A 27,652-nucleotide genomic window follows, 5' to 3' on the forward strand; every position below is an offset into this window, starting at 1 on the left:
TTAAACTTTGAAATTTATAAAAATTTCACTCCAATTTTCATTTCTTTACATTCAACATTATTTTGTATTGGTTTCAGGTTTTATATTAGTTACAGAATAGTGGTTAGACAATCATATACTTCACAAAGTGTTCCCCGATATTTCTAGTACCCACCTGGCATCATACCATCATTACAACACTATTGACTATATTCCCTATTTAAGTGACAATGGGTTTACAGGTTCCTTTCAGTCTTTCTTTTGTGTTGCTTGTCCTTCCTTTTCTTTCTCACTTCTTCCCTCATTTTCTTTATATAGTATCTCAATTGGCCATCAAAGCTCAGTGAAGGCACTGGGACACGCTTCATCCATTTTACAGACCAGGAAACTGAGGCCAATTCCAGTTGGCTGTGGAACTTGACTCAGCACACAGGAAGCCCTCAGAGCCATGCTCTTTGCGCTTCCTAAGGGGCAGCGGCCCAGCAAACAGAACAAACCTTCCAGTCAGGCTTCCGAGCCTCTTTCTCAAGCACCTCTTCATTGTGGATGCTCCACATTCTTTCTTCTCCCCCCATTCTTTACTGCCCCCCCCCCTTCTCCGAAGCAGGTGGAAGGCTTCCCACTCACTGCCTAGGCATGCTCTGCTATGGGGCAGGGTGTAGCGAGCTTGCTTTTGGGTCAAGGCAGGAGCAGGAGTCACTGCCTCTGAAGTGTGAAGGCCGCCTGAGCGAGGCCCATTAGCACTGGGAGCTTCTCTGAATCACATCAGTCAGTCCAGTACCCTGTAGTGCAGCACCCCTCCACTGAGGTGGCACTGCCCCTCAACCCCCGCCTCAGGGGTGAGGGTCCTGGCCCTCTGCCAGGAGTCCTTCCATGCCCCTTGATTCCTGGCTGGGCCCACCCACGTCTTGGGGGCACTGCAGAACCTCTGTCTCTCTGCAGATGAGGCAGATCCCTGCCCTAGGTCTCCGCAAAGCTATGAATCTGTGGCCAGAGGCCTGGTCTGGGTCTCAGCAACCACATGCCTGCAATGTTCCCAGGGACCCTGGGAGCGGCTGGGTGAGTCCCGCCTCACCTCCCCGGGGTGCCGATCTCCCCAGGGACCCCTGGGAGAGGCTGGATGGGCCGGCTACGCCACCCGGATTGCCGATCTCGCGGCCACGCCCCCCTAGGTTGCCAATCTCCCCAGGGACCCCCCTGAGAGGCTGGATGGGCCCGGCCACGCACCCCCAGGTTGGCAATCTCCCCCGGGACCCCCGGGAGGGGCGGGATGGGCCCGGCCAGACCCCACCAGGCGGCCGATCGCCCCCGGGACCCCCGGGAGGGGCGGGATGGGCCCGGCCACACCCCCCCAGGTTGCCGATCTCCCCGATACCCTCTTGAGTGTCTGGGCAGCCAGGTCTCGCCTCCCCGGGGCAGCGATCTCCCCAGGGACCCCCGAACTAAGAGGACTGGGCGCCGCCATCTTGATCTTCTCAACGGCTGGATAGGCCACCCGGAGTCCCGCCCCCCAGCCTCCCGCCAGCCCAATCGTGGGCGTAGCGGAGGTGCGATCAATTTGCATGTTTCTCTATTATAAGGTAGGATGGGGTGACACAGTAGTTATCTGTGGGAAAACCAAATGCATGATTGGTAAGTAAAATTGGTTCGGGAGAGATACTCATATAGGGGGAGAATAATAAAAATATGGTTTCAGTCATGAGGCTCAGCTGTGCACCATTGATGAGCAATAAATATGTGTTGGATGAAGGAAAGAGCTAACAAATGTCAGGATGCATTTAGCAGACAGCCAATCTGGACTCCAGCATCTGTGGACCTGGGAGTACTTTCTGAGCAAAAAATTGAAATTTGTAAATGCATTTAAGAGGTGGAATCAGAAATAGTGATGGGGTCTCCAGGTGGCACCTGCAATTTCCTATAGAAGAATGTACTTTTCAGTCATGGCTAGAGACTTAGGAGGGAGAATATCCTATATAATAAAAGGCTAATATGCAAATCAACCAAATGGCAGAATGACCAGTCGCTATGATGTGCACTGACCACTAGGGGGCAGATGCTCAACGCAGGAGCTGCCCCCTGGTGGTCAGTGTGCTCCCACAGGGGCAGCACTGCTCAGCCAGAAGCTGGGTTCATGGCTGGCGAGCACAGTGGTGGTGGCGGGAGCCTCTCCAGCCTCCGTGGCAGTGCTAAGGATGTCTGACTGATGGCTTAGGCCTGCTCCCCATGGGGAGAGGACCTAAGCCGTCAGTTGGACATCCCCCAAGGGCTCCCAGACTGCAAGATGGCCCAGACCAGGCTGAGGGACACCCCCCCCCCCCCGCAAGTGCACGAATTTCGTGCACTGGGCCTCTAGTACTTGTAATAATTGGAATTCAGACAGAAGGGTGATGCCTTTGACTGAGGGCTGTGTGCGTCTGGCTATGTGGTCAAACACACAGAGGTGTGCAGGGCTCTTTGTGGGGGCTGAAGAGACAGAGGTGAACAAGTTGAGAGACTAGAGCTGTCACCTGACAGAGGGTGTTTAAAGAGCTAAGCAGTGAGCTGTGGTGTCAGGAGGTTGGAGTCCAGTGGGATACCTAAAGGGTTTTTTTTTTTTTTCACTCCTATGTTCATAGCAGCACAATTTACCATAGCTAAACCTAAAGGTTTTTTTAAGGGTATAAAGTTAAGTGACAGCAGGGAGAAAGTCAAAATACTTAACTCATAATTTGCTTCTAGATAAGTAAGAATTGAAATACAAACTAGGTGAGAAGATCACAAAAGAGCACTTCAATATTTGTAAACAACTAACAGACTAATAAGCACACTAATTATTTAAATACTATTTTTGTATTAGTTATATACCAGGTGCTATGCTAGGCTCTTGGAAAACAAAGATGAGTAAGCATGGTCTCTATCTTTAAGAAGCTTATAATCAAGTCCTAGGATGTGAAAAGTGTCCCAATGACGTATTAAGATGTGAAAAATTTCCCATGTGATCTTGGAACTCTGATTGTAGTCTTTCAGAAATGGGAGGGATAGGGAAAATGTCAGAAGATGGAGATAGGAAATTGTTCCAGTTTCTAAAAGGGGAGGGAGAAGTAGAGTCCCATAGTGAAATAAAATACTAGAATGAATTATTAAGTAGATAGTTTTCATGAAGGACTGTCATTGGTTCATTATGAATAAAGCACTGTCTCTTCCTGACTTGCTGGACTTACTAGTTGGATGGATCATCTCTTGATTTCTTTAAGCCATAGGACACCATCTCTCATGATATTTTTGTGGGCAAGACGGCTGGTTTTCAAAGGGGACTTCTTGGACGTGTGGTGACATCGAGGTTTGTTGAGTGCTCTGGTGGGGAGGAGAGGGATTTCACCTGAAGCAGCATTTTCCTAAAGAGGTTTACTAAGTGACAGTAGAAGATTGAGGCATGAGTTTGAAGGCTCATCAGTAACAGGTCTTATTACTGAAAAATAGTTTACCACTTTATGCATTGTAAACTGTTTTCTTTTTTTTTTTTTAATTTCTTTATTGATTAAGGTGTCACATATTTGTCCTCATCCCCCCATTCCCATCCCACACCCCTCCCCATGGATGCCCCAACCCTCTGTTGAACTTAAGCATTGGTTAGGCTCATATGCATGCACACAAGACCTTAGGTTGATCTCTCCCCCCTCTCCCCACCCTCCCCTATCCTCCCTCTGAGGCCCGATAGTCCGATCGATGCCTCCTTGTTTCTGGTTCTGTTCTTGTTCATCAGTCTATGTTGTTCATCATTTCCCCTAGATGAGCGAAATCATGTGTCACTAGAGATATATTTATAAGAATTGAATATGCGACGAGCAATAATAGTTATGCTGACAGGCAAATGAATCAGTCTGTAGTGAGTTTCTTTCTGGTCCAACAGTTCTTTTGAGACCCAATATCAATGTCCACCAGTTCCTTATGAGTACATGTCGGCACTGACCCCTCAGCTCTGGATGGTGGACAAATGGTGGTAATGCAGGTCCGACTCCCTCTGGTTTGGTCTCGGCCGGATCCAGGGGCACGGCTTCACCCGGATCCAGGGGCCCACGGCCTCACCTGGACCCGGGATCCAGCCTCACCCGGATCTAGGGGCACACGGCCTCGCCCAGACCCAGGATTCAGCTTCATCCGGACCCAGGGGCGCATGGCCTCACCCGGACCCAGGGGTGCGTGGCCTCTCCCAGACCCAGGGTCGCGTGGCCTCACCCAGATCCAGGGGCCCACGGCCTCACCCGGACCCGGGACCCAGGCTCACCCGGATCCAGGGGCCCACGGCCTCACCCGGACCCGGGGCCAGGCTCACCCGGATCCAGGGGCCCACGGCCTCACCCGGATCCAGGGGCCCACGGCCTCACCCGGACCCGGGGCCAGGCTCACCCGGATCCAGGGGCCCACGGCCTCACCCGGACCCGGGACCCAGGCTCACCCGGATCCAGGGGCCCACGGCCTCACCCGGACCCGGGACCCAGGTTCACCCGGATCCAGGGGCCCACGGCCTCACCCGGACCCGGGACCCAGGCTCACCCGGATCCAGGGGCCCACGGCCTCACCCGGACCCGGGACCCAGGCTCACCCGGATCCAGGGGCCCACGGCCTCACCCGGACCCGGGGCCAGGCTCACCCGGATCCAGGGGCCCACGGCCTCACCCGGACCCAGGGCCCAGGCTCACCCGGATCCAGGGGCCCACGGCCTCACCCGGACCCGGGGCCAGGCTCACCCGGATCCAGGGGCCCACGGCCTCACCCGGACCCGGGGCCAGGCTCACCCAGATCCAGGGGCCCTCGGCCTCACCCGGACCCGGGGCCAGGCTCACCCGGATCCAGGGGCCCACGGCCTCACCCGGTAAACTGTTTTCTTAAGGTTATGTTTGTTTTCTGATTCTTTACTCACTTGTAAGAAACATTTTTTCCCCTTTGGATTTTTCCTAATTATGTTTCTTATATAAATTGGTGCTCCAATCCTTTGTCCATTTTTCTATTGAATCTTGGGTTTTTAAAAAAAATAGATTGATCTATTTATATCTCACAGATATAGTCTCTGAGTGACGTTTGAGGCAATATTTTCTCTCTCTTACTTGGAATCTTAAAGGTTTTTGTGACTCATGGTCATCCTCTTCAATCCCAACCCCACTGTAGGCATTCACAGTGCTTGTGTGGAACTTGGCCAACACCTCAGAGCCTTGAACCCTGTCCCTGCAGTGAACTCTGCTCCTTCTATTGAGCTGCCTTCTGCCGTAGGCCAGCTCCAGGCTCAGGCAACACCTGGGCTGTCTGACATCTGACCAGGACTCAGAGCTTGCCAGCATGATCCCTCTTACACCACCCAGTTTGCTTTTTAGTTCCATTAGAGTGGTTCATCTAAATGCACATGAGACCTGTAAGCTCTCAATCATTTTAGACTAAAATCTAAATTCCTTTTCTTCACCATCTGAATTCTACTCTCATCTCTCTCCTTATTTCCTCCTTCTCCCTACATGCACCTTGATTCCCACCGCACCAAGTTATCCTTGGATCCCTGAAGCCCACTGTGCTGTTTTTCAGATTCATGCCTTCCCATAGGCTTCCCTTGCCTTGCTTAATTTGACAGATTCTCAAGACTTACTTAAAAACTTCTGACTGTTCTCCTCAACCCCCTCCAACCTCATGGGGCTCCCTACATTGGGCGTTTCTCTCCTCTCCTGCTTCATTCTCGGCATACTTCCGTCATGGAAGTACTACATTGTGTACTACATTGTACTTCTCCAGGCTCTTCCTGTGCTTCTCCCCTCCCTCTGGCTATCCCCCAACCTGGCCTGTGGACATTGTCATTTTGAAGGAATTGGCTCTAACCCTGGTATCTAACAGGAGGCCTGGTAAATAATAGGCAGTCAATAACTATTTGCTGAATGAATACTAACTTCCAAAAGGAATTCGAGGCAATCCACATATAAGACAGGGAAATATATTCAACATTAATTCAAAAATTTTAGGAACCAATTTAGAAAATAAATTGTCTTCTTGGAATGAGTATATCTGTAATTGGGCACAATTTAACTTTGAGTGTTTGGGCTACCAAGATGAAATGGTAAATGTATGGGGCAGGTTTGCATTTATTTTCTAGAAAAAGAAAACACACAGTTTTTTTTCAATTGGGACAATTTTTTTTTTTAAATCCTGATTCTAGGAAGAAATTCTTCAATGGATGTTACATAAGGGAGATTGGATTTCCTTAAATATAATGCTTTTGTTTTTCTTTTTTGGACAGTGCTTTTGAATATAAACATTTGTAAAAATTTTCTTAATGAAAGCTCCAGGTTTAACATTGAATTGCAGCTCCAAAGGCATTTGTTTGGGGACCTGCTTTAATATAATTCCGATGTTTTTTTCTGATATAATTGACATTATAAAAGGCCAGGGGCCGTCATGACCTAAACGACCAGATGGACGACTGATCACCAGGATGTGCCTGGAGCATCTCTCAGTTCCTCCCCCACGGCCCACAGGCTCCTATCACAGCAAGGCTGGCAGCTGGCAAGGGGGCGGGGGCGACTGGGCTGGGTGGGGCTCGGCAGCGGCTGTGGATCAGGCCTGGAGAGAGGCCCGGAGAGAGAGGCAGGGCTTGATCTGCAGCTGCCATGGCTGCTGACGAGGCTTGGGGAGAGAGAGAGAAAGGCAGGGCCTGATCAGCAGCCACCGTGGCTGCTGGTGAGGCCCAGAGAGAGAGAGGCAAGACCTGATCTGCAGCTGCTGTGGTGGCTGAGGATCAGGCCTGGAGATAGGCCCAGAGACGCTGACTGGCATAGAAAACAACCAATCAGAACCTAATCTGGGTGAACTGGGAAGGCAGAACCTAAGGTGGGGGCTGAGGAGGGCTTTTAAGGGCAACAGCTGTTTGGTGTAAGGTGTAAGAAAGCGATTCAATTTTTTAATGACTGGTTTGGCAGTATAGTGCATATGGCTGGCTATCAGTCCAGATATAGGGATTATGTATTTTTGTCTGCCATTGCATAGGTACCTCTTAGATCCACTTTCTAATGTTATTTTTTTGCAAGAAGGGGTTGAGGGCAACCTTTGGCTGGTCCTGAGTCAGCTATTTTATGTTCAATTCCTTAGTGACTACCAGAGGTATACTCTTACATGTTGTTGGGTAAAGAGAGTTCTTCTTGCATTAGATGGTCCAGCCTTGGACATTCTCTCAGGGGAATTTAAGGGCTCACTTGCTGTGCTGCCTGGTTAGAAGGTCATCTTGGCTTTATGGAAGGTGAGCTATAGCAGTATGGAGCAAGGTCAAACTAGTTCTTCATGAACTATTCGCTCAAGTACCTATACAAGCCCTTGGGTTCCCCAGAATTCTGCATCCTAGAGTCCTATACTATCAAGTATTTGGAGGGATAATTTTGGTCTAAATAATTTAAGGGCAAGGTATTATAATATAGTTGCCATTACTGAAAAATATATTTATTGAGTACTTAACTGTGTGCTGGGCACTAGGATGGGTACTGGGGGATCCAGTTTTAGCTCTCAAGTGGTGATTTATAGTGTGATTTCTTTCACTGATTTTATAATTTAGACAAAAATCACAAGAGAACCACTCTGATGAGACTGTCAGGGCATCCAGGTAGCAATAAACCTCTAAATAGCTAAGTTCATTCACCTGTTAAAGGAGTATATTTCTCTCCAGCTTTCTTAAAGGAAGGATATGTTTCTTATAAAAGGATTTGAACTTAAATTTCAACATGACATTGAGTTCTGTCTGATGTGTTGTTTTATGAACTATACCAGACTTTGGGGGACTACCAGATAGTCTTTATTGGATAAAGAGAGAGAATAGCTGATTGCCCAAAATACAGGACAGCCAAGACAGAAATGAGATTAAAGGGGAAAACTCCTGGCATGTAGTTTGAGTTGAGTGCTCTGTATTCTTTATTCTCAGGAGGTGTATTTGGGAAAGTGAAACTGGGGAGCCCTATATAACTTTTGTTGTTGCTAATCTTCACCCGAGGATATTTTTCCATTGATTTTTAGAGAGCATGGAAGGGAGGGGGAAAGACAGAGAGAGACACACACATTGATTAGTTGCCTCTGGCATGCTCAGGGCACCAGGGATCAAGCCTGCAACTGAGGTACATGCCCTTCACTGGAATTGAACCCATGATCCTTCAGTCCGTGGGCCAGACGCTCTATTCAATGAGCCCTCATGTAACTCTTATACCCTTAAATCTCACCATTTCAGTCAAATATGTAGTCAGACACAGAAATAACAATATTGCATCAACTTAAAGAAGAGCAACAAATAGCTCTGGACAGCTCACAGTTGGTTGAGAACAAAAGGTTGCTGAATTGAATCCCAGTCAGGACACATGCCTGGGTTGCATGCTCAATCCCTGCTGGGGGTATGATGTTTCTCTCTCCCTCTCTCTCTAAAAATCAATAAAAAACTTAAAAAAAAATTAAGAAGGCTGATCGTCAATGGTCAGTAACAATGCGTCATCGTTAGACATGTTCTCTAAGACTGCCAGGAGCTGTTGTTTAACGTTATTAAATTATATTAATAAGTGAGTCTGAGCAGACATTTGCCTCCTCCTGAGAAATACTTTCCTAATTTAGATTTCCTGTGTGCATTTTTCCACAACTTGCTGCAAAGTTTTCTAAAATTATAATATATGCCCATGGAGGCTTTGAGTGGAGTTCAGGAGGTGCGCATGAGGACTGAATGAAGTACAGAGAAGCAAGGGCAACCTGTTCCTTGTAGTGGGGAATATACATATTTCTGAGTTTCATCATAGGGGCTTTTAAGAGCCAGGATGTCAAAGAAAAGACTGGGAGGAAGTGGTGAGATGATTGGTTTTGATGGTCAGTGGGAAATGGATCAGGATAGTTCATACAAGCTGAAAAAAAATTCTCTCTTGTGTGTTCTTTCAGAGAATCTTATAGGAAATTGCAGGAATATCTAATTGCATCCATAATGAACTCCGAGGAGAGATTAAATTTAGGGGCTGCTTCTGTTGTCCCCATCACCCACTTTTATCTTTTACCAGAGTGTGAGCCAATTGGTGCAACTAGTAGATGGCAGAAAGTTGTCAAAGTTGATGATTTTAATTCTGAGATTTATTCATTGGACCATGAATAACCTCACATATAAGATACCACCTCCCATCACCGCCCGCCCCCCCCCCCCCCCCCCAGCTGAAAGAATGACATACTTAGTGATTTTAGACTATGCTGGGAATATGAACAGGAGCTCTTTTTTTATTTTATTTATTATTATTATTATTATTTTTTAAAATATATTTTATTGATTTTTCACAGAGAGGAAGAGAGAGGGATAGAGAGCTAGAAACATCGATGATAGAGAAACATCGATCAGCTGCCTCCCACACAACCCCCACCGGGGATGTGCCCGCAACCAAGGTACATGCCCCCGACCGGAATCGAACCTGGGACCCTTCAGTCCGCAGGCCGACGCTCTATCCACTGAGCCAAACCGGTTTCGGCTGAACAGGAGCTCTTTAAAGGAAGTGGCCAGTCATATTATTTCTGACAAAGAGAGTTTGATCAGGAGTATAAGAGAGAACAGAAAGTAGATTTTATTTTCTCTGCATCTTTGGGAGAGTCACCTGTAGAACAAGAGCTTAATGAATGAGTGTGTTCTTTGAAGGTTGGCTGGCAAGATTGCTGTGCCCTGTGCTGTCCTTGGGGGAAATACTTAAAATCTTTGTTTCTCAATTCTTCTTAAATTCCCAGTTAATTAAAGGTGAGAGGAACAATTAAAAATATGAATGGTGTCCACATTAACTTCACTGAAATTATCTGTTTAAAAATCGTATCCGTGCTCTAGTATAGGGGACCTTTGTAGGTGAAAGACACAATTACTCTTTGTTTCTTAGGCTAACAGAAAATGAGTGCTTGAAAATATGACTATTCTCTTTAATTTCTCTCTTGAACTTATATTTTCTAGCAAAGCCAGTCTTTTATCTTTTATATGTACAGAACTTGAAAATTTAGCTAAATGGTGTAAGTGGAGCTGATAGTGACCGTTACCTGATGGTGACTAATTCTGGGAACAGAATTCATAATGGAGGAAGCAGATGCGATGCAGAGGTTCATTTCTATAGCAATTTTCAGTGTTTGGAAAGAAGCTTTTTACCCACTATTCCACAGTGATATATGTGAAAACAAGTAATCAACTTTTACTTAGAACTATGTTAGTAGAGATTTACTTTCCTAGGAATAGGAAATATGGCCATACATTCTTTGTGTGATTCCAAAGGAAAGAACCGGGATCAATGGTGGAAGTTCTAAGGAGACACGTTTGTCTCAGTATTAGGAGCTATCTAACCATAGAATAGTTTGCCCTGCCCACGAAGTGATGGAGATGTTCCTAGTGGGCTGGGGTTGAGGAATGTGGGGTAGGGAAGTGGAAAAAGGGATTTCTACACTGTGAGAGATGTTGGACTGCTTTTGTCCACAGGCAGTACTTGTTCTGATTATTGGTGATGAGTATAAAATAATTCTGTAAGTTAGAATAGCACCTTCTAGCTTGCAAAATGCTTTCACATTAGAGGCCTGATGCAAGAAATTTGTGCAAGGGGCTTGGCCCTTGTAGCTGTGGCGGCTTGCCTCGGCCCTCGCAGCCCTGGCTTCATCCTGAAGGACATCCGGGAGGTCATTTGGCTGTTCGGTCTAATTAGCATATTATGCTTTTATTATTATTATGGACTAGAGGCCCGATGCATGAAATTTGTGCCAGGGGCTGGGCCCTCGCAGCCCTGGCTGCCTCAGCCGGCCCTTGCAGCCCCAGCTGGCCCTCACAGCCCTGGTTTTGTCCGGAAGGGTCGTCCCGACGGCAGTTCTGCTGTTCAGTCTAATTAGCATATTAGCTCTTTTTTGTATAGGATATTTAAATCCTCACCCAAGGATGTTTCTTGATTTTAGAGAGAGAGATTGATGTGAGTGATAAACATCAATTGGTTGCCCCTCCCTCCACATGCACCCCAGCCCCAACAGGGGATCGAATCCACAACCTAGGTATGTGCCTTGTCTGGGAATTGAATGGGAAATCTTTTGGTGCATGGGATGATGCTCAACCAATGAGCCACACCAGCCAGGGCTCTAGTGGGACTTTTAAGGCCCATGTTGCTCTTTGCTTTTCTCCTCTTCTTCCCTTGGTTCCCCTGCTTACCAAACCCAGCGTGTATCAACTCTGTACCTTGCTTGTTCTCTCAGTGGGGCTTGAATCTTCAGCCATCCCTCAGGGAATCTGATGTATCCTGAGTCCCTCACCTCCCAGTGTTTCTGGTATATTCAGCCTTCATTTGCCCTCACCAGAGGTTCCAGTCCACACTTCCAACCTGGAGACTGACAGGGAGTTACAGGTACTCAGATAATCCTCAGCTGCTTCTGTTCATCCCTGCAGAAGCCAGTGGGTGGTTCAGCTACTGCTCCTAGGAAAAGGAAATATGGCCATACATTCTTTGACATGCCTGCTTCTTCAGAACCCTTCAGAAGTGCCCTTAATGCTTTGGTTTTGCTAAAACCCTCGGATTGTGAGATCTGGGACCACTGGGAAGACCTGAAGTTCTCAGACTTGAGACTTCAGCTTGGATTGGCTGTCTCTAAGAAGTCAAATCTAAATGCAGGTTCCCTCTTAAGAACACTTCCTGCCAAGGTCCAGAAGGCCAAAGCTGGAACAATTTGAGCAGCAAAATAAATAATGAGAGTACTGGATTATGAGCCACAGAATAAAATAATTATCCATAAGTGCATACTTAACATAAATAAATAATTGAATACATTAGTAAATGAGGAATGAAGTGAACAGTAGACATTTAATCAATACCTGTAGAAGGAATGAGATAAATAGAAAATCTTGATTAGGCAAACACTACGGAAGTAATTGTTTCAGATAACATCCACCAATGGGTGTTAAAACATCAAAGGGCCAAAGTTTGTGGAGAAACAGGAGATTTATACAGTCTCAAAATATCTCTCCTAAGATTATTAATCACAAAAGGAAAAATAGTGCCATGACAGTGAAGAAACCTCACAGACACTACCTTTATCACATGGTCAAGGTTAACATCTCCAGTGACAAGACATGGACATTATGGCCCCTCTGATTTGATGCTCTGAGAAGGTGTATTAGTCAGGGTTCCCAGAGAAACAGACCAATAGAGTATATGAAAAAAAATTTAGTATAAAGATTTAGTATAAGGAGTTGGCTCATGCAATTATGGAAGCTGACAGTCCAAAGGTCTGCAGGGTGAGTTGGCAAGCATGGACCCAGGATAGCTGATGGTGTGGTTTGAGTCTGAAGGCAGGAAAAAGCCCATGTCCCAGTTGGAAAGCAGTCAGGAAGGAGGGGTTCTTTCTTGCTTGGAAGAGAGTCAGCCTTTCTGTTCTCATCAGACCTTCAAGTAATCAGACAAGGCCCACCCACATTAGAGGGAAATCTGTTTTATTCAGTCTACCACTTAAATGGTCATCTCATCCAAGACACCCTCACAAAAGCACCCAGAATAATGTTTGACCAAAGAACTGAGCACTTCATAGCCTAGTCAAGTTGACAAAAAAATTAACCACTACAGAAGGGTACAGTAATGCTTCTTTGGTATCTTGCCAAAAATACATGACCTATGGGGGCGGGGTAGGGGAGGCCAGGGGAAGGTCAATGGGGAAAAAAAAGGAGACATGTACAACTATTTGTAATACTTTAAACAATAAAAAAATACATGACCTAATCCTATCTAATAAAGAGGGAATATGCTAATTGACCCTCACACTGTCGCAAAGATGGCGGCACCCACAGCCAATAAGGAGGGAATATGCTAATTGACTGCCACACCCTCAAAGATGGCGGCACCCACAGCCACAAGATGGTGGTGCCCAGTCCCCTCAGCCCTGCCGGGTGGCAGTTGCCCCCAAGCGGGCCCAGCTGCTCTGTGCACCTGCCTCCGGAGTCCCCCAGTCCCCTCAGCTCCCCAGCCACCCAGGGCCGGCCCGAGGTGCAGGCAAGCCTTGGATGGTGGCTGCCCAGCCGCCCAGGGCCACCTGAGGCTCAGGTAACCAGGGCCGGTCAAGGCTTGCACTGCCGGCAGTGGCAGCAACAGAGGTGTGATGGGGCGTCACCTTCCCTTGATCTCCGGGTCGCCTCTTACCCCCGAGGGCTCCCAGACTGTGAGAGGGGGCAGGCTGGGCTGAGGGCCCCCCCCCTCCAGTGCATGAATTTTCATGCACCGGGCCTCTAGTCTAATCATAAAAAGCCTTAGACAAACCCAGATTGATGAACATTTTTACAAAAGAACTTACCAGTATTCTTTAAAAAGTTCAGGGTTATGAAAGAGAAGGGAAGACTGAGCAATTCACAGGTCGAGGAGAAAGGAGGAATGACAACTAAATGTAATGTGAGCTCATGGACTGGATCCCGGAATGGAAAAGAACATTAGTTGAAAAACTAATAAAATTTGAATGATGTCTATAGTGCAGTTAATAGTGTTGTATTAATGTCAATTTCCTAGTTTTGATAAATGTACTGTGGTTATATAAAATGTTAATATTAGCAGAAGGTGGTTGAAGAGTATACAGCATATCGGCTATTTTTATAACTTTTCTGTGAGTCTAAAATTATTTAAAAATAAAATGTTTTTAAAATGCTACCTGCCATTGGGTACTCTAAGGACTTTTTAGTAACAGGATATTTTTATATTCTTTAAATTTATAAATGTTGTATGTGTATACACATATTTTCTGTCTATCATTCACTATTTCCACAAATGATAAATTTCATCAGTTTTGTTTACTAGCACCTTTAAAAATATATTTCAAATTACAGGGGGAAAGTTAGGGAGCGGGGGGGTAGATAAGAAATCAAACGAAGGACTTGTATGCATGCATATAAGCATAAACAATGGACGCAAAACTCTGGGGGGTGAGGGCATGTGTGGGTGAGGGGTGGGGGGGTAATGGTAAGATATGTACACATATAATACCTCAATAAAAAAAAAGATGAAAAAAAAAAGAAATACAAAAAAAAATATTTTTATTGATTTCAGAGAGGAATGGAGAGGGAGAGATAGAAACATCAATGATGAGAGAGAATCACTGATTGGCTGCTTCCTGCATGCCCCACACTGGGGATGGAGCCCGCAATCCGGGCATATGCCCTGACCGGGAATCGAACTGTGACCTCTTGGTTCATAGGTCGACACTCAACCACTGAGCCTCTCTGGCTGGGCTGTTTGCTAGCACCTTTTACAAACCCCGAAACTTCTGCTCCCTCTGTATTCTGTATTCCTCATGGGAAAGCATCTTTTTGTAAACATCCACAGTTCAGCCCTCCTGTTGCTCCATGGGGTCTTTATTGCTGAGATGATGGCCCATGAGGCATATTAGGCAGAGCCAAGAGCGTTGGGCTGGAAGTCGGGGACCTGGGTGCCAGCTTTCTTAGCCTGGTTCTGTTACCAATTCAGTGTCCTTCCAGTTCTAGCGCTCTGAAGCCAGTGGCAAAGTTGGGCTGAAACCTACATGTGCTAGTTCATGTATGGTTTCAAATTATTATATTTTTTATTTTCTTTTTATCAATATCCTATGTGTTCCATTTTTAGGTTTCTGAAGTGCTTTTTTTTAATTAAATCAGTTTTTCCTCTTTCTTGGATTATACAGTGGACTTTACAGATTTCCCTCAGCATTACCCTGAGACATTTTAGCAATTTGAGATAATTTCTTTTTTCCTTTTGATCAGAAAGAAGTTCTCCTCTATCTTTTCTTCTCTGTGAAACAGTGTGTAGCCCTTCTCCTAATAGTCCATAAAATCCTCTCGTGGCTTCCAGTTGGTGGGCTTCCTCGCATTCAGGCCTTGAATGGGCTGAGCCTTTGCACAGTTCCCTAGGGAGCACTGGCTGGCACACCCCTCCTATCCTTGCAGGATGATGGTGTAAGAGCTCTAGGCTGGGGTCCTTCTGCCTTCTGCATCTTTGATGCTAGCAGGGGTGTGGCTGAGGCACGGAGCCAGCAGGATGCACCATTAAGAAGTAACTGATGCTCTTGAGAACAAATGATATACTTGGCTTTTCTTTAAAATTTTTAAAAATATGTTTTTATTGATTTCAGAGAGTGGGAGGGAGAGGGAGAGAGAGATAGAAACATCAATGATGAGAGAGAATTATGGACTAGCTACCTCCTGCATGTCCCCTACTGGGGATTGAGCCTGTAGCCGGGAATCAAACTGTGACTTCCTGGTTCATGGGTCGATGTTCAACCACTGGCCAGGCATATACTTAGCTTTTCTTTGTTCTTTTAGCCTGGGTAATATATATATATATATATATATATATATATATATATATATATATATATATATATTTTTTTTTTTTTGTATTCCCAGTATTTGGGTAGTGGCTTTAGATCCCAGGTAAAGACTCAAATGTTGGCTAAGTTGGCTGACAATGGAAAACACCTAAGGGCTCTAGCATGGACAGCTTGCTTGTCCTCACCAGAAAAGACAATTCGGTAGCTTCAGCATGTTGTACTAGTGTAGGTTATTCCCTGGTCCCTGTGGAAAATAGAGTAGAAATAAATTTTTTAAAAATAGCCTCCAGCTCCTTGTTGTTGTTTTAGTTTTTTTGAAATCGAGATATAATTGATGTATATATAATATTGTGTAAGTTGGACCATGCGCCTAGTTGATTTGATATATGTATATATTGCAGTATGATTACCACCGTAGGGTTCACCAACGCCTTTATAATAGCATCGATCTGTTAGCTTGCATTCCCCTCCTAGCTTGCCTGTGTGTTGTCATCAGGTATTTAATTTTCTCAGCTTGCCACTCAGGAACAGAGAAACAGGCAGATATTTGTAGAGTACAGCATGTAGAACCATGCCTGACGTGTAGGAAACACCGTATTAGAGTTTGCTAAATAAAAGTAAGAAATTACCCTTACTTTCAAAGAGCTCACCATTTAGTTGGAAAGATAAAATGAACAAATGTAAAACAACCAATATACGGTTCAAGAAATTGAGGTTAATGGGCATTAAATGACTTAAAATTCTATAAGGTTGTACATGTAAAGGTGAGATTTGAACACAGGGCTGTCTGAACTAAAAGTTACTGTTGCCACCAGATAAAGTGATCACAGAAAGCTTTGAAGCTGAACCTCGTAAGATGATAGTCTTTATCATATGGAGGGAAGTGGGGGGCACATAGGTTTTGGGGGAGCAGAAAAGGGGTAAGTGCAGCATGAGCAGTAGGAAGCATAAAGTGTCCTGGGGACTGTGGGGTGTTCCTTAGATTTACTAGAGAAAGGGAGGAATGTGGAATAAAACTGGAACATGGGTTGGAGGCAGAGTATAATGAGCTTGAATTCATAGTTAAGTTTGGACTTTTACTTTATAACCCATTTTGTAAACCATTAAAGGTATTTGTGAAAGGGAGGGATAGGATGAAAGAGTATCTCAGAGAGTTACGTTCAGGGGTATGGGATGGACTGGAGATCCCAGCTAATGTTTACTGAGTCACCCAGATACGGTGCTATGTGCTCTGCATGCATTATGCCATTTACTCCTCACAGCAGCTCTGAGAAATGGGCACCGTTAATATCATCTCCATTTCCCAGATGGGAAAACTGAGGCTTTAAGAGGTTAAAGACCAGGCTCCCACAGTGAACTAGGCGGATCACTTCCACCTGTGCTGCCTCTATATGCTACAGCGCCTGACGGTGGCCCAGGAGACAAACTAAGCCAGATGTGATAGTCAAGGTGACAAGGCCTGAACTAGGTCAGGAGTGGTGGAAAGGAGAGATGGGAGCAGCAGTGTGAAACGTCCTGATTCTGGGCTGGGCCTGTAATTTTCTAGCTTTTCTTTATGTAGTGTTTCCCATGGAGCTGGTGGGTAGTGGAGAGAACCTTGCCAAGACCAAGGAGGCATCTTGGAAAACCTTGCCTCCAAACTTCTTAACTAACTTAGGCCTCTTGTTTTTCCCAAGGAAATGTATTAAATTAATAGAGTGATGAGTTTGGTGTGCTTGGCTTGGGTTACTTTTGAGATGGTTTAAGCAAACTTCCAGGTGTTCTCAAGCTTCAGTCACTAGAGTTGGAGACGAAGAGGTACCTCCAGGTCTGTGAGTGATCTGTTGTCCTTCCCCCCCCCCCCCCCCCCCCGCAAACCTCCTCCCTTATCTGTTTATCTTGTCATCTTGCCAGTTACTTCCCTGCTTTGCAATTGTATGGGTTAATATATCACAGAATTGTTCAATTTGTTTTACTTTTGTTTCTCATTTTTTGAAAGGAAGAGGGGTGCATGCATTTTGACTCTGCAGAGCTTTTGATTCACAGTTAAATGAGCACATAATGCAAGTGTGCTGAGTGCCGTGTGACCGTGTGGGGCCAGCAGTGACCTCTCTGTTCTGTCTGCTGCAGGTGATAAGAAGTACATCATGGGGCCCAAGTTCTCCACTCTCGACGCCACTGTCTTTGGACACTTGGCACAGGCAATGTGGACCTTACCTGGGACGAGACCTGAGCGGTTGATCAAAGGCAAGCACTACGAACCTCTTCAGGTTTTGCGAGTTGCTGGGCGGGTGCAGGGTAGGGGTAACACAGTGGAGAATTCTAGGCTGATGCCTGGGAGCTTGATGGAGATACCAGGTGGTGGTATCCAGGGCCAGTGTGTTTTCTGTGATCAGGATATGTATGGGTGGAGGAGACACTGGGCTTCTCACCTGCCGTCTTGTTCATGTTGTGTTCTGGCAAAGCTGACACAAATCTTGCGGTGTCTACACCGGGGCTTTTCTCCCAGCTCCTTACGTGGGGACTTAACACGTGTTGCTGAAATAGGGCTTGAGTTCTGCCTAGTGCCCTTGCTTTGTTGGTCTTCATTATTTGCCTTGGGACGGTGGTAGTTTACCACTTTCTGGTTTGCCCGCTGCTGCAGTGAGCACAGTGGGCTGATGGACTCAATGCTCCTTTTGTCTCACCTGATCTTAGCTTTTTCTCATGTAGGTGAAAATACACTATTCTGTGTCGTTTGAGTTCAAAGCGCTCCTTTCTCCTATTTCAGTAGTGTCTGTAGATCAGACAATGAGGAAAGTGTCAATAAATGTTTGTAAGTCTGGTGCTACGCAAAGTTTTATATTAATACTAGCGGCCCTGTGCACGAATTTGTGCACGGGTGGAGGGGGGAACTGCGGGAGGTTGGCCAGCTGCGGGGGAGGGACCGCGGGAGGTTGGCTGCCAGCCCTGAGGAGGGAGCTGCCCTCGCCCCCCCTGGGAAAGGGGCCGTCTCTGCTGCCATCCACCCCAGTTCCCTGTCCCAGCCCAGCCCGAAGGCCCTGACGGGGGCGGGAGAGGAGGCGATGGTCTCTGGGTGTGGAAGGAATGGACACTGGACACCGACGTTGCTGTCAGCACCCTGCCACCACGTGGTTCCCCGCCTCCCCCCCTCCTTCCCTTGCCACTGTGCTGCCACCGTGGCCAGCGGGCAGCCCCTGGGGAAGGGAGAGGACAGGAGTGAGACAAACCCTTGTGTTTGTCTTTCAATAGATTGCAGCAAGGGAGCTGCTCTGCTATGTACGAAACCCCGACCCAGAAGCAGGTCTCTGTGAATGGTTTAGCACCAGGGTCCGATGGGGGCCAGCCAGCCAGGGGGAGGGGCCGTGGGAGGTTGGCTGTGGGAGCGCACTGACCACCAGGGGGCAGCTCCTGTGTTGAGCGTCTGCCTCCTGGTGGTCAGTGCATGTCATAGTGACTGGTCGACCGGTCATTCTGGTCATTCGGTCATAACAGTCGCTTAAGCTTTTATATATATAGATTATTATGTGTACATTTTGACCAAAGCAACACAGTGTTGTATTTTTGTTGTGTGATCTTGGCTGTCAGAATTACAATTCTAGACTGGAGGGATAGAAGTAGGGATGATTGGAACCTGAGCTAGAGATGAACATACATATCTGTGGGGGTGGGGGTGGGGTTGGTGCCAGGAGTAAATTTCATGTTGGCAAGGGGGCAGGGAACATCAGCTTAACTTGGGTTGATGTCAAGGAACCAGATCTTGGCGTGTGTGTGTGTGTATGTGTGTTTGTGCATGTGGCTTGTGTGTGGTGGAGTGGGGTGGTGAGATAAACAAGGTAATGGGGCCTCTGGGAGAGGCTTCCCTTGCATTGCTGAGTGGGAACTGTTTAGAGTCATCTCCAGTTTGAAGCAATGCCTAAACAAGTGCCTGAGGGCTGGGGATGTGGGGATCAAGGTTCAATATTTAGGTTTGGGGAAGGGGGTTGACAAGAGTTAATCCAGACGTTTATGCTCCAACTGAGCAGGCTGGGCATGTAGATGAGATCACCAGTCAGTAGCATATAGAATGCTCTCAATTATTTTTGGATTGGTGGAAGGATGGAAGGAACCAAGCAAGGCACAATTGTACATGAACCTGAGGCAGGCGAGCAGCCATGTGTGGTGATCATGGGTGGGTGGGTGGGGAGACTGGCTGGTGAAGGCTGTAGCTCTGTGTGTGTGTGTGTGTGTGTGTGTGTACTCATATACACTCATGTGCATATGCAGAAGTTCAGACCAGGCTATTGGTAATAGGAGTCACTCTCCAGATCCTGCTATTGGTGAGGCTGGGGCTCCAGGTACGTGACCAGGCTTCGTTGGAATGGTTCAGGCATTGATTGAAGATCTTCTGGACTTCAGCTGAGTGGGGCTAGGGATAGTATGGATTGATATAGAATTTCCTAAATGATCAGTGTAGAGATGGTCCTTATCTTGTGATGTCTTGGAACTTATCTAATTTGAATGTTATATTGGTGATATTTATAGCTTTTACAATATTAGTTTCCCTTTTTTAATCAGAATTTCCACAGTGGTCTAAAATGTATTGATTCCTTTTAGTTCACTTAGGAGTGTGTTTTACTAGTATATTTACTCTCCTTTCTTGTTACTTTCCACTCCCTCTCTCTGTTTCTCTACCACACCACACTTACGCACCCACTAGCACAGCCCCCACATCTACTTACTTCTATACACACACGCCCCATACACACTCACTTGTACACATACTAGTACACTTACACTTCTAGCCAAGCATATTCGCGCATGCACACATGCACGCATGCGCACGCACAGACACACACCTTATGCATACACACATGCACATCTCCTGCGGCGACCTGTTATTTAGTCAGAAGCACTCAGGAATCCATCCGCAGTGGAATTCTCAGATCCTGTAGTGTCTATCCATTCTTGCAGAAATGAAGCATCCTTTGTAATTTATTTATGACTTGGCCCTTTCCTCTATTACTTTCTGGAAGGACTTGAGGCATTTAGTGTTCTTTTTAGAGGATTGATCAGCCTTTTTTGGAGGGTTGATTTTGAGTCCTACCCTGAGACACACACATTTGGGGGAATCTTACACCATCATCTGCAGGGGACTTCTGGCACACAGCTGCATGCACTTTGATTTTTAAAACAAGTTAGTAGCTTTCACCTCTCCCCAGGGATGGGTGTAGCATGAATTATTCAAGTGCAGAGAGTTTGTTTCCGAATCCCACTTTAGTCATTAGATTTAGGTCCCTTCCAAACCTTTGTATCCAAGCTACTAACATGCAGGCACACTGCTAATTTGGTCTCAGTTTCTTTCTCTGCCTTTTTTTTTTTTTTTCTGTGATGGAGACTTTCCCAAGAAGTAACGAGAGAAAGGAGATGTAGAAACAGTCGAGCCTGGATAATTTAGAACTGGCTCAAACTCAGGAGTGTGAATGACTTGGGTCAGACAGTGTTCTGCCTTAGCTTTGAAACACCCATGTGTGTGAGTGTATACATATTAGCTTTCTGGTTCTAGATATTTTTGACAATATCTAGCCATAGAAGCTACTTCTGGAACCATCTAGATTAATGAGAAATGTTTCTTAATTTTAGATCAGTAAAGGGACAGACTATGAATATTCAGCAATTCTTAAAATATTTATGTATTTGCTTATATAGCTAGATCTCTGTAGATATAAAGATATGAAATATTATTTTTTTACTGGAGAAAATTTAGACAAGATAGAAAAGTTAAAAAGATAAAAAAACAACTTGTGACCCTATCACTCACAGAGAACTGCTATTAACGCTGTGATATATGTCCTCATCTTATATCAAGTACATGTATGTCCATATTTTTAAAAATTGAGATCATAATATCGATATAACCTGCAGTTTTTAAATTATCTATGTAAATTGCCATTAAATATTCTTCAAAACAATATATTTAGTAGTTGTATAATACCCTATCCTATGACTACATTGTAATGTATGTGATTAATCTTTTTTTTGGACTTGTGGCTTATTTCAAATAATTTTTACTAATATTCTATAGTGAATATTGTATAAATATATACTCCTGCTTATCACTGCCTATTTCCTTACATTTCAAGTTGGGGAATTACTGTCTCAAAGGGTATAAGCTCTTGGTCTATATGGCTAAATTGCTTTCTAGAAAGACTTTAGCAGTTTATATTCTCACAAATGTTTGAAAACACTTCAAATTTTGTTCCTCAATTAGGGTTGCATATAATTTATTTTTAAATTTTTGCCATTTTTATAGTCAAAAAAGAATTCTCAGCAACACTCTTAATGAGGAGTCACATTTGATATATTGATCAGAGTATACTTATTAGGGAATTGCGTGTGGACTTGGGCCCTGTTTAAACAGACACAGAGACTGGAGAGCCGCCCAGGAAAGTGAAAGGGAAGCAACAGAAGGGAATGGGTTCTGCGATGCCTCTGCTCGCCTGCAGAGCCATATCCAAACCACACAACCTAACGCTGGTTTTCTGAATTTGTAAGAAATACAACTCTGTGTTCTAAGAAAAGCCTTGATCAGCAACTCTTTTGCCAACAGTTATTTATTGCACTTGGACTTTATTTTTTGCTTATTCTCGGACAGGTTAAAAGGTAGGAAACATTATGGATATGCTTGAAAAACAAAGGAGTCCACACTCTTGCTGTGCTCCATCCGGAAGTCTTCAGGAAAGGTGTGGGGCATTCAGGTCCCAGCAAAGGGCTGGCTCAGAGGACTTGTGTGGGTCTTTGGATTTTGAAATATATGAATCAGTGCCTTTTTGCTTCAAGGAGATGACAAGGGGCTGTCCTCATTCGGGAGTGTCCTCATTGGGGCATTCAGGTTTGCTAAGGACTTTTCTGGGAGGATATCTCAGTGCCCTTCCTGCCCGTGTGACAGAATGCTAACGGGAGCAACCAAGAGCACAGCCAGCACCTTGCACAGGTGTGGACCGGGCGATGCTGAGCAAATACCTGGAGACAGCTGAGTGTGTGTGGGCACTGGCTCCACTTTTCCCAACTATTTGCTAGTGAGTGACCAAGGGCTGGGCAGGTGGTGCTGGGAGACGCTGGCAGGCTTCTCACTCGCCCTCCTACCATGTAGGATTGGCAGCCCGGAGAAACCCAGGCCTGGGTTCTGGGTGTGGCTGCCAATCTCTTCAGTGTCAAATTATACAGAATGTTTCTGAATATTAGAGAAATTGCAGTGACACGGGGAAATAAAAGGAGTCGCTTTTTTCAAAGAGTGGTGGGGGATAGTTCCGTTTGAGAAACTCCCAGAGAAGAGCTCTTTGCTCTGTCTGGGAGTATGCTCTGGTTAGAGGGCCATTTGGCTTTCTGCTGAATATCCTGTCTAGGTGTTTGAGAGTATCACTGATCACTCATTAGTATTTTACTAATTTATTTTATTCATTTTTAAATTTAAAATGTAATACATGATTGTCACAATACATTGAAAAATACAGGTATATTTTCAAAGATTTTTGACCTTCCCTCATCCATATCCAATACCATTCTCTCCTCCCCCCCCCCCCCCCCCCCCCCCCCGCCGATAACCAGCATTAAGGATTTGGAGTCAATCCTCTGTGCCTTTCTTTTTTTATTTTAATCTACAAACTTACATACATGTATATAGCTGTTTTGATTTGTTTTTTACTATTTTAAAACAATGAAATTACATTGCACATATTACTTTATAACTTGATTTTTTAACGTAATACACTATCATGTCTCTTTAACATGTGTACACTATTCTATAGAATTTATACACTGTACTTTATCAATCAATTCCTATTGATGGACACTCAAACTCTTTTCATCTTTCTTATCTTTCTTTTTTTATTGACACAATTCTGTATTCAATATCCATATACGTGTAGCATTACATACTGATGCTCTATTTTAGTAGAATAGAGTACTAAAGGTGGTCTGCTATGTACGTTTAAAATTTCCACAGACAGCATCAGATTACATTCCAAAAAAGGTTTTGGCAATTTAGACTTCCACCAGCCATGTAGTACAGTGCCTGACCTCTACATTGATGTTCAGACTTAAATTTTTACCAGTGATGAAATTGTTATCTGATTGTTGAGTACACTTTGAAAATATACTTTTCCTATTGTCTCACAAAGTTTACATCTTCATTATAAGCATTTATGTTAAGTCACCCCTCCCTCCCCTCCCTCCCTCCCTCCCTCCCTCCCTCCCTCCCTCCCTCCCTCCCTCCCTCCTTCCCCTCCTTCCCTCCCTCCCTCCCTTCCACACACACTATACACAACCTTTTTCTACTGCCAAGTTTTTCTATTCTTTTGGCTGGTAGGCATGTTGAGTGGGTCCACTGATGGAAAATCTGGGCACAGGAAGGATTGGCAAAGAGAGATAAAGGTAGAACTTACAGATTTTCACTCTTTTTATCAGGATGGGTGGGTGAGCTCCCAGTCCTTGCTTATCAAAGCAAACCCTTTCTTAACTTCATGATAGAATAATCGCTTCCTTCATGACAAGTCATTTTGAAGGCAGCATCTTATAATTCTTTGAGACCTCAGAAAGAATTACAGAAAAATATTCTGTGACAGATGGTGCAAAGCTGTAATTCCCAGGCCAGCCTGTCAGCTCCCCAGTAGAGGGGCAGAGTAGAGTTATAGTGAAGGGCTCAGAGCCTGGGGAATGCTTGAGTTTGAATCCTGGCTCTGCCACTACCTAGAACTTGACCTTAGTCAGGTTACTTAACCTCTCTGTTGCAGTTTTCCCCATTACAGATAGGGATAATAATGCTTCCTGCCTCATACAGCATTTTTGCAAGGACTAAGAGAGTCACTATGACTTTAACAAATGAGAAAAGCACATCAAACAGTGCCTGATACACAGTAAGGACTATGTATGTATTTGCTATTCTTATTAACTTTTATTATTGCACAGTAAAGTGCTATTAATGTTGCACAGTCATGAAGGGGGCAGGTCTCGGGAAGGAAGGTAAAGAAACAGGCTGTAGAAAGAATAGCCACAAAGAAGTGGACAGACTCATGGATGGTGTAGATCCTGTGGCTCTTGTGACCAGATTATGACTTTCTTGAAGCTCCTAGGGTATGCACTTGATTAAGGCAAACAGGGCTGTCCCCAGGGCCTGCTGTGAAGTGACTATAAGTCATTTGTGATGTTTCCCCACCACCTCCTTGCTGATGCTTCCCCATCTTTATCCAACCCTTGGTAACCTGTGACTGGCAGCAATACCTGGTGAGGTGTGTCTCAGGAGTGCTTATTTGAGGGAGAAAACAGGTGAAGGTTTTGCATGTCTTTCCAAAGGGGACAGTGAGATTGGCTTTTCTGCTTCTGGCTCCTTAGTGTGTGCATAAACATCTTTGAGTAGGGAGCAATCCGAATGGACTCTTACAGTGTGAATTGAGCTATTATGATCTGATAGGACTGAAAATGGTACCCTGGAACCAATACAAGAACATCCTATATAATAAAAGCCTAATATGCAAATCAACCAAACGGTGGAACAAGCGGTGGAATGACTGGTTCTATGATGCGCACTGACCACCAGGGGGCAGATGCTCAATGCAGGAGCTGCCCCCAGCCCGCAGGCCCCCGGCCAGCCAAAGTGGGTGCCAGAGGGGGGGAGGGGGCCCCTGATTGCCCCACCGGTCGCCCCACAGATCGGCCCTGATCACCGGCCAGGCCTAGGGACCCTACCCATGCACAAATTTCGTGCACCGGGCCTCTAGATGGTTTATAGGCTTCATGAAGCAGGGGGATTTGCTTTATTGTGCTTTGTAGGGGATATGTGTTTATTTAAGCAGAACAGCAATCGAGATTTGAAAAATTTCACCCAGTTGGTGCGGCAGCTCAGTGGTTGAGCATCGACCTATGAACCAAGAGATCACTGTTTGATTCCCAGTCAGGGCTCATACCCACGTTTCAGGCTCGATCCCCAGTGTGAGGCGTGTAGGAGGCAGCCGATAGATGATTCTCTCTCATCATTGATGTTTCTTTCTCCCTTTACCTTCTTCTCTGAAATCATTAAAAAAAATATATATATATATATATAAAATTTTTGAAAAATTTTAATGACATGGAAAAATGTTCGCATTAATGCTAACAGGAAGTAACAGTCAAGTCATAATAATAATGCCAATAAATACATAGGAAAAAATACTGAGGGAAATGACACCGAAATGTTAATTGTGGTTATCTTGGATTGATAAGATTATAGATCTTTTGTGTTTTCCTTTTTATGATTTATAGTTTCTCTATACAAAGTTCTAATTTTCCAAATGGGAATATGTTATTTTTTGATAGAAAATAAAATAGAGTAGTTATAGACTATAATTAATAGACTATTTATACAGAAACAACCTAATTAGCCTGTGATAGGAGATTGGTAATAACAAAGTGAAACTATGGTACATCTGTATAATGAAATACTATGCAATTATCAAGGTGGGATAGTGTGAAATTGAGAGATTTTAATTGTATGTTGTTAAGTGGAAAAAAGTAGGATAGGTAAGAAAATATATAGTAAATGTTATACAGCAAATGTAAATATATATAAATATTATATAAAATTCTGGAAGAATGTAAATGAAAATATTATGGAAAATGGGATTATTGATAATTCTTTTATTTTTTTGTTTATATTGTCTATTTTTTTGCAATAAAATATGGATTACCCACCTACATAATAAGTGAATGTTTATATAACTTTTAAATATATATATATTTTAATTTTAATTTTTTATTGTTAAATGTATTACATAAGTCTCCTTTTCCCCCCATTGACCTCTCCCCGGCTGCCCCCAACCCCCAGCACATGCCCTCCCCCCCACCCACCCGGTCTGTGTCCATTGGTTATGCTCATATACATGCATACAAGTTCTTTGGTTGATCTCTTACCCCCTCACCCCCCACCTTCCCTCATAGGTAAATATATTTTTACTATTGGCCCAGTGCACGAAATTCATGCGGGGGTGGGGGTGGGGCGGGGGGGAAGGGTGTCCCTCAGCCCGTCCTGCACCCTCTCCAATCTGGGACCCCTCAGGGGATAACTGGCAGTCGGACATACCTCTCACAATCCAGAACTGCTGGGTCCTAACCACTCACCTGCCTGCCTGATTGCCCCTAACTTCTTCTGCCTGCCAGCCTGATTGTCCCTAACTGCTTCTGCCTGCCAGCCTGATTGTTCCTAACTGCTCCCCTGCTGGCTTGATTGCCCTTAACCACCTCTGCCTTGGCCCTGCATTCGGGACCCAGGATTTTCTCCTCCAGCCGACCACAGGCACCTGGGATCCAGGCTACCCTCCCTCTGGTCAGTCATAGGCGCCCAGGCTGGCTGCAGCTGCAGGGGATGGTGGGCAGGTAGCTTCACCTGGGCTGCAGCCGCAAGTGCTGGTGCCCAGGACCGTGGGGTGGGCAGCTTCTCCGTCTCCCGGGCCACAGCCAGCTGCAGGTGCTGGCACCTGGACCTCAGGCGGGCGGCTTCTCCATCTTCCCTGGGATGCAGTGTGGGCAATTTCTCCAGCTGGCTGCAGCATGGGATCACAGGGCAGGCGGCTTCTTCGTCTCCCTGGCTGCAGCCAGCCTCAGGTGCTGGGGCCGGGTTTTTTCATCTCCCCTAGGACATGGGGCTGGCGGACGTGAGGCTTCTGCTGCTGACTGCGGCCTGGGATCACGGGGCAGGCGGCTTCTTTGTCTCCCTGGCTGCAGCCAGCCTCAGGCGCTGGCGCCTGACTTCTCCGACTCCCACAGGCCCAGAGTGGCTGGGGGGTGGGGCCGCCGCCATCTTTTCAGGTTAATTTGCATACTCACTCTGATTGGCTGTTGGGTGTAGCAGAGTGACAGTAATTTGCATGTTTCTCTTTTATTAGTGTAGATTGAGGGAGAGTGAGATAAAAACAGTGATGAGAGAGAATCATTGATCAGGTGCTTCCTGCACACCCCCACTGGGGATCAAGCCTGCAATCCTGGCATGTACCCTGACCAGGAATCGAACCATGACCTCCTGGTACATAGGTCAACGCTCAACCACTGAGCCATGCTGGCCGGGCTTTATATAACTTTTAAAAAGTAAACATCCTAGCCCTCACCGGTGTGGCTCAGTGGATAGAGCATCGGCCTGCGGACTGAAGGGTCCCGGGTTCGATTCCGGTCAAGGGCATGTACCTTGGTTGCGGGCACATCCCCAGTAGGAGGTGTGCAAGAGGCAGCTGATCGATGTTTCTCTCTCATCGATGTTTTAGCTCTCTATCCCTCTCCCTTCCTCTCTGTAAAAAAATCAATAAAATATATTTAAAAAAAAAGTAAACATCCTAAGAATATTTTTAGAGCAATGAAGTTCTATAAGATAGTGACAAATTGCATATTTATAAGCAAT

At 45.4% G+C, this 27,652-nt stretch overlaps 1 protein-coding gene across 2 annotated transcripts in view; it reads left to right on the plus strand.

The window, feature by feature from the left end:
* Positions 1-27,652, plus strand: part of FAXC (failed axon connections homolog, metaxin like GST domain containing) — a 62,332-nt gene that overhangs the window by 29,696 nt on the left and 4,984 nt on the right. For both annotated transcript variants that reach the window (XM_079781421.1, XM_079781422.1), the window contains one exon: positions 17,383-17,499. In XM_079781421.1, the coding sequence (XP_079637547.1) occupies positions 17,383-17,499 (117 nt within the window). The remainder of the gene's footprint in view (positions 1-17,382; positions 17,500-27,652) is intronic.

This window comes from Cnephaeus nilssonii (assembly GCF_951640355.1).
Source record: "Cnephaeus nilssonii genome assembly, chromosome: 9".
Classification (NCBI taxonomy): domain Eukaryota; kingdom Metazoa; phylum Chordata; class Mammalia; order Chiroptera; family Vespertilionidae; genus Cnephaeus; species Cnephaeus nilssonii.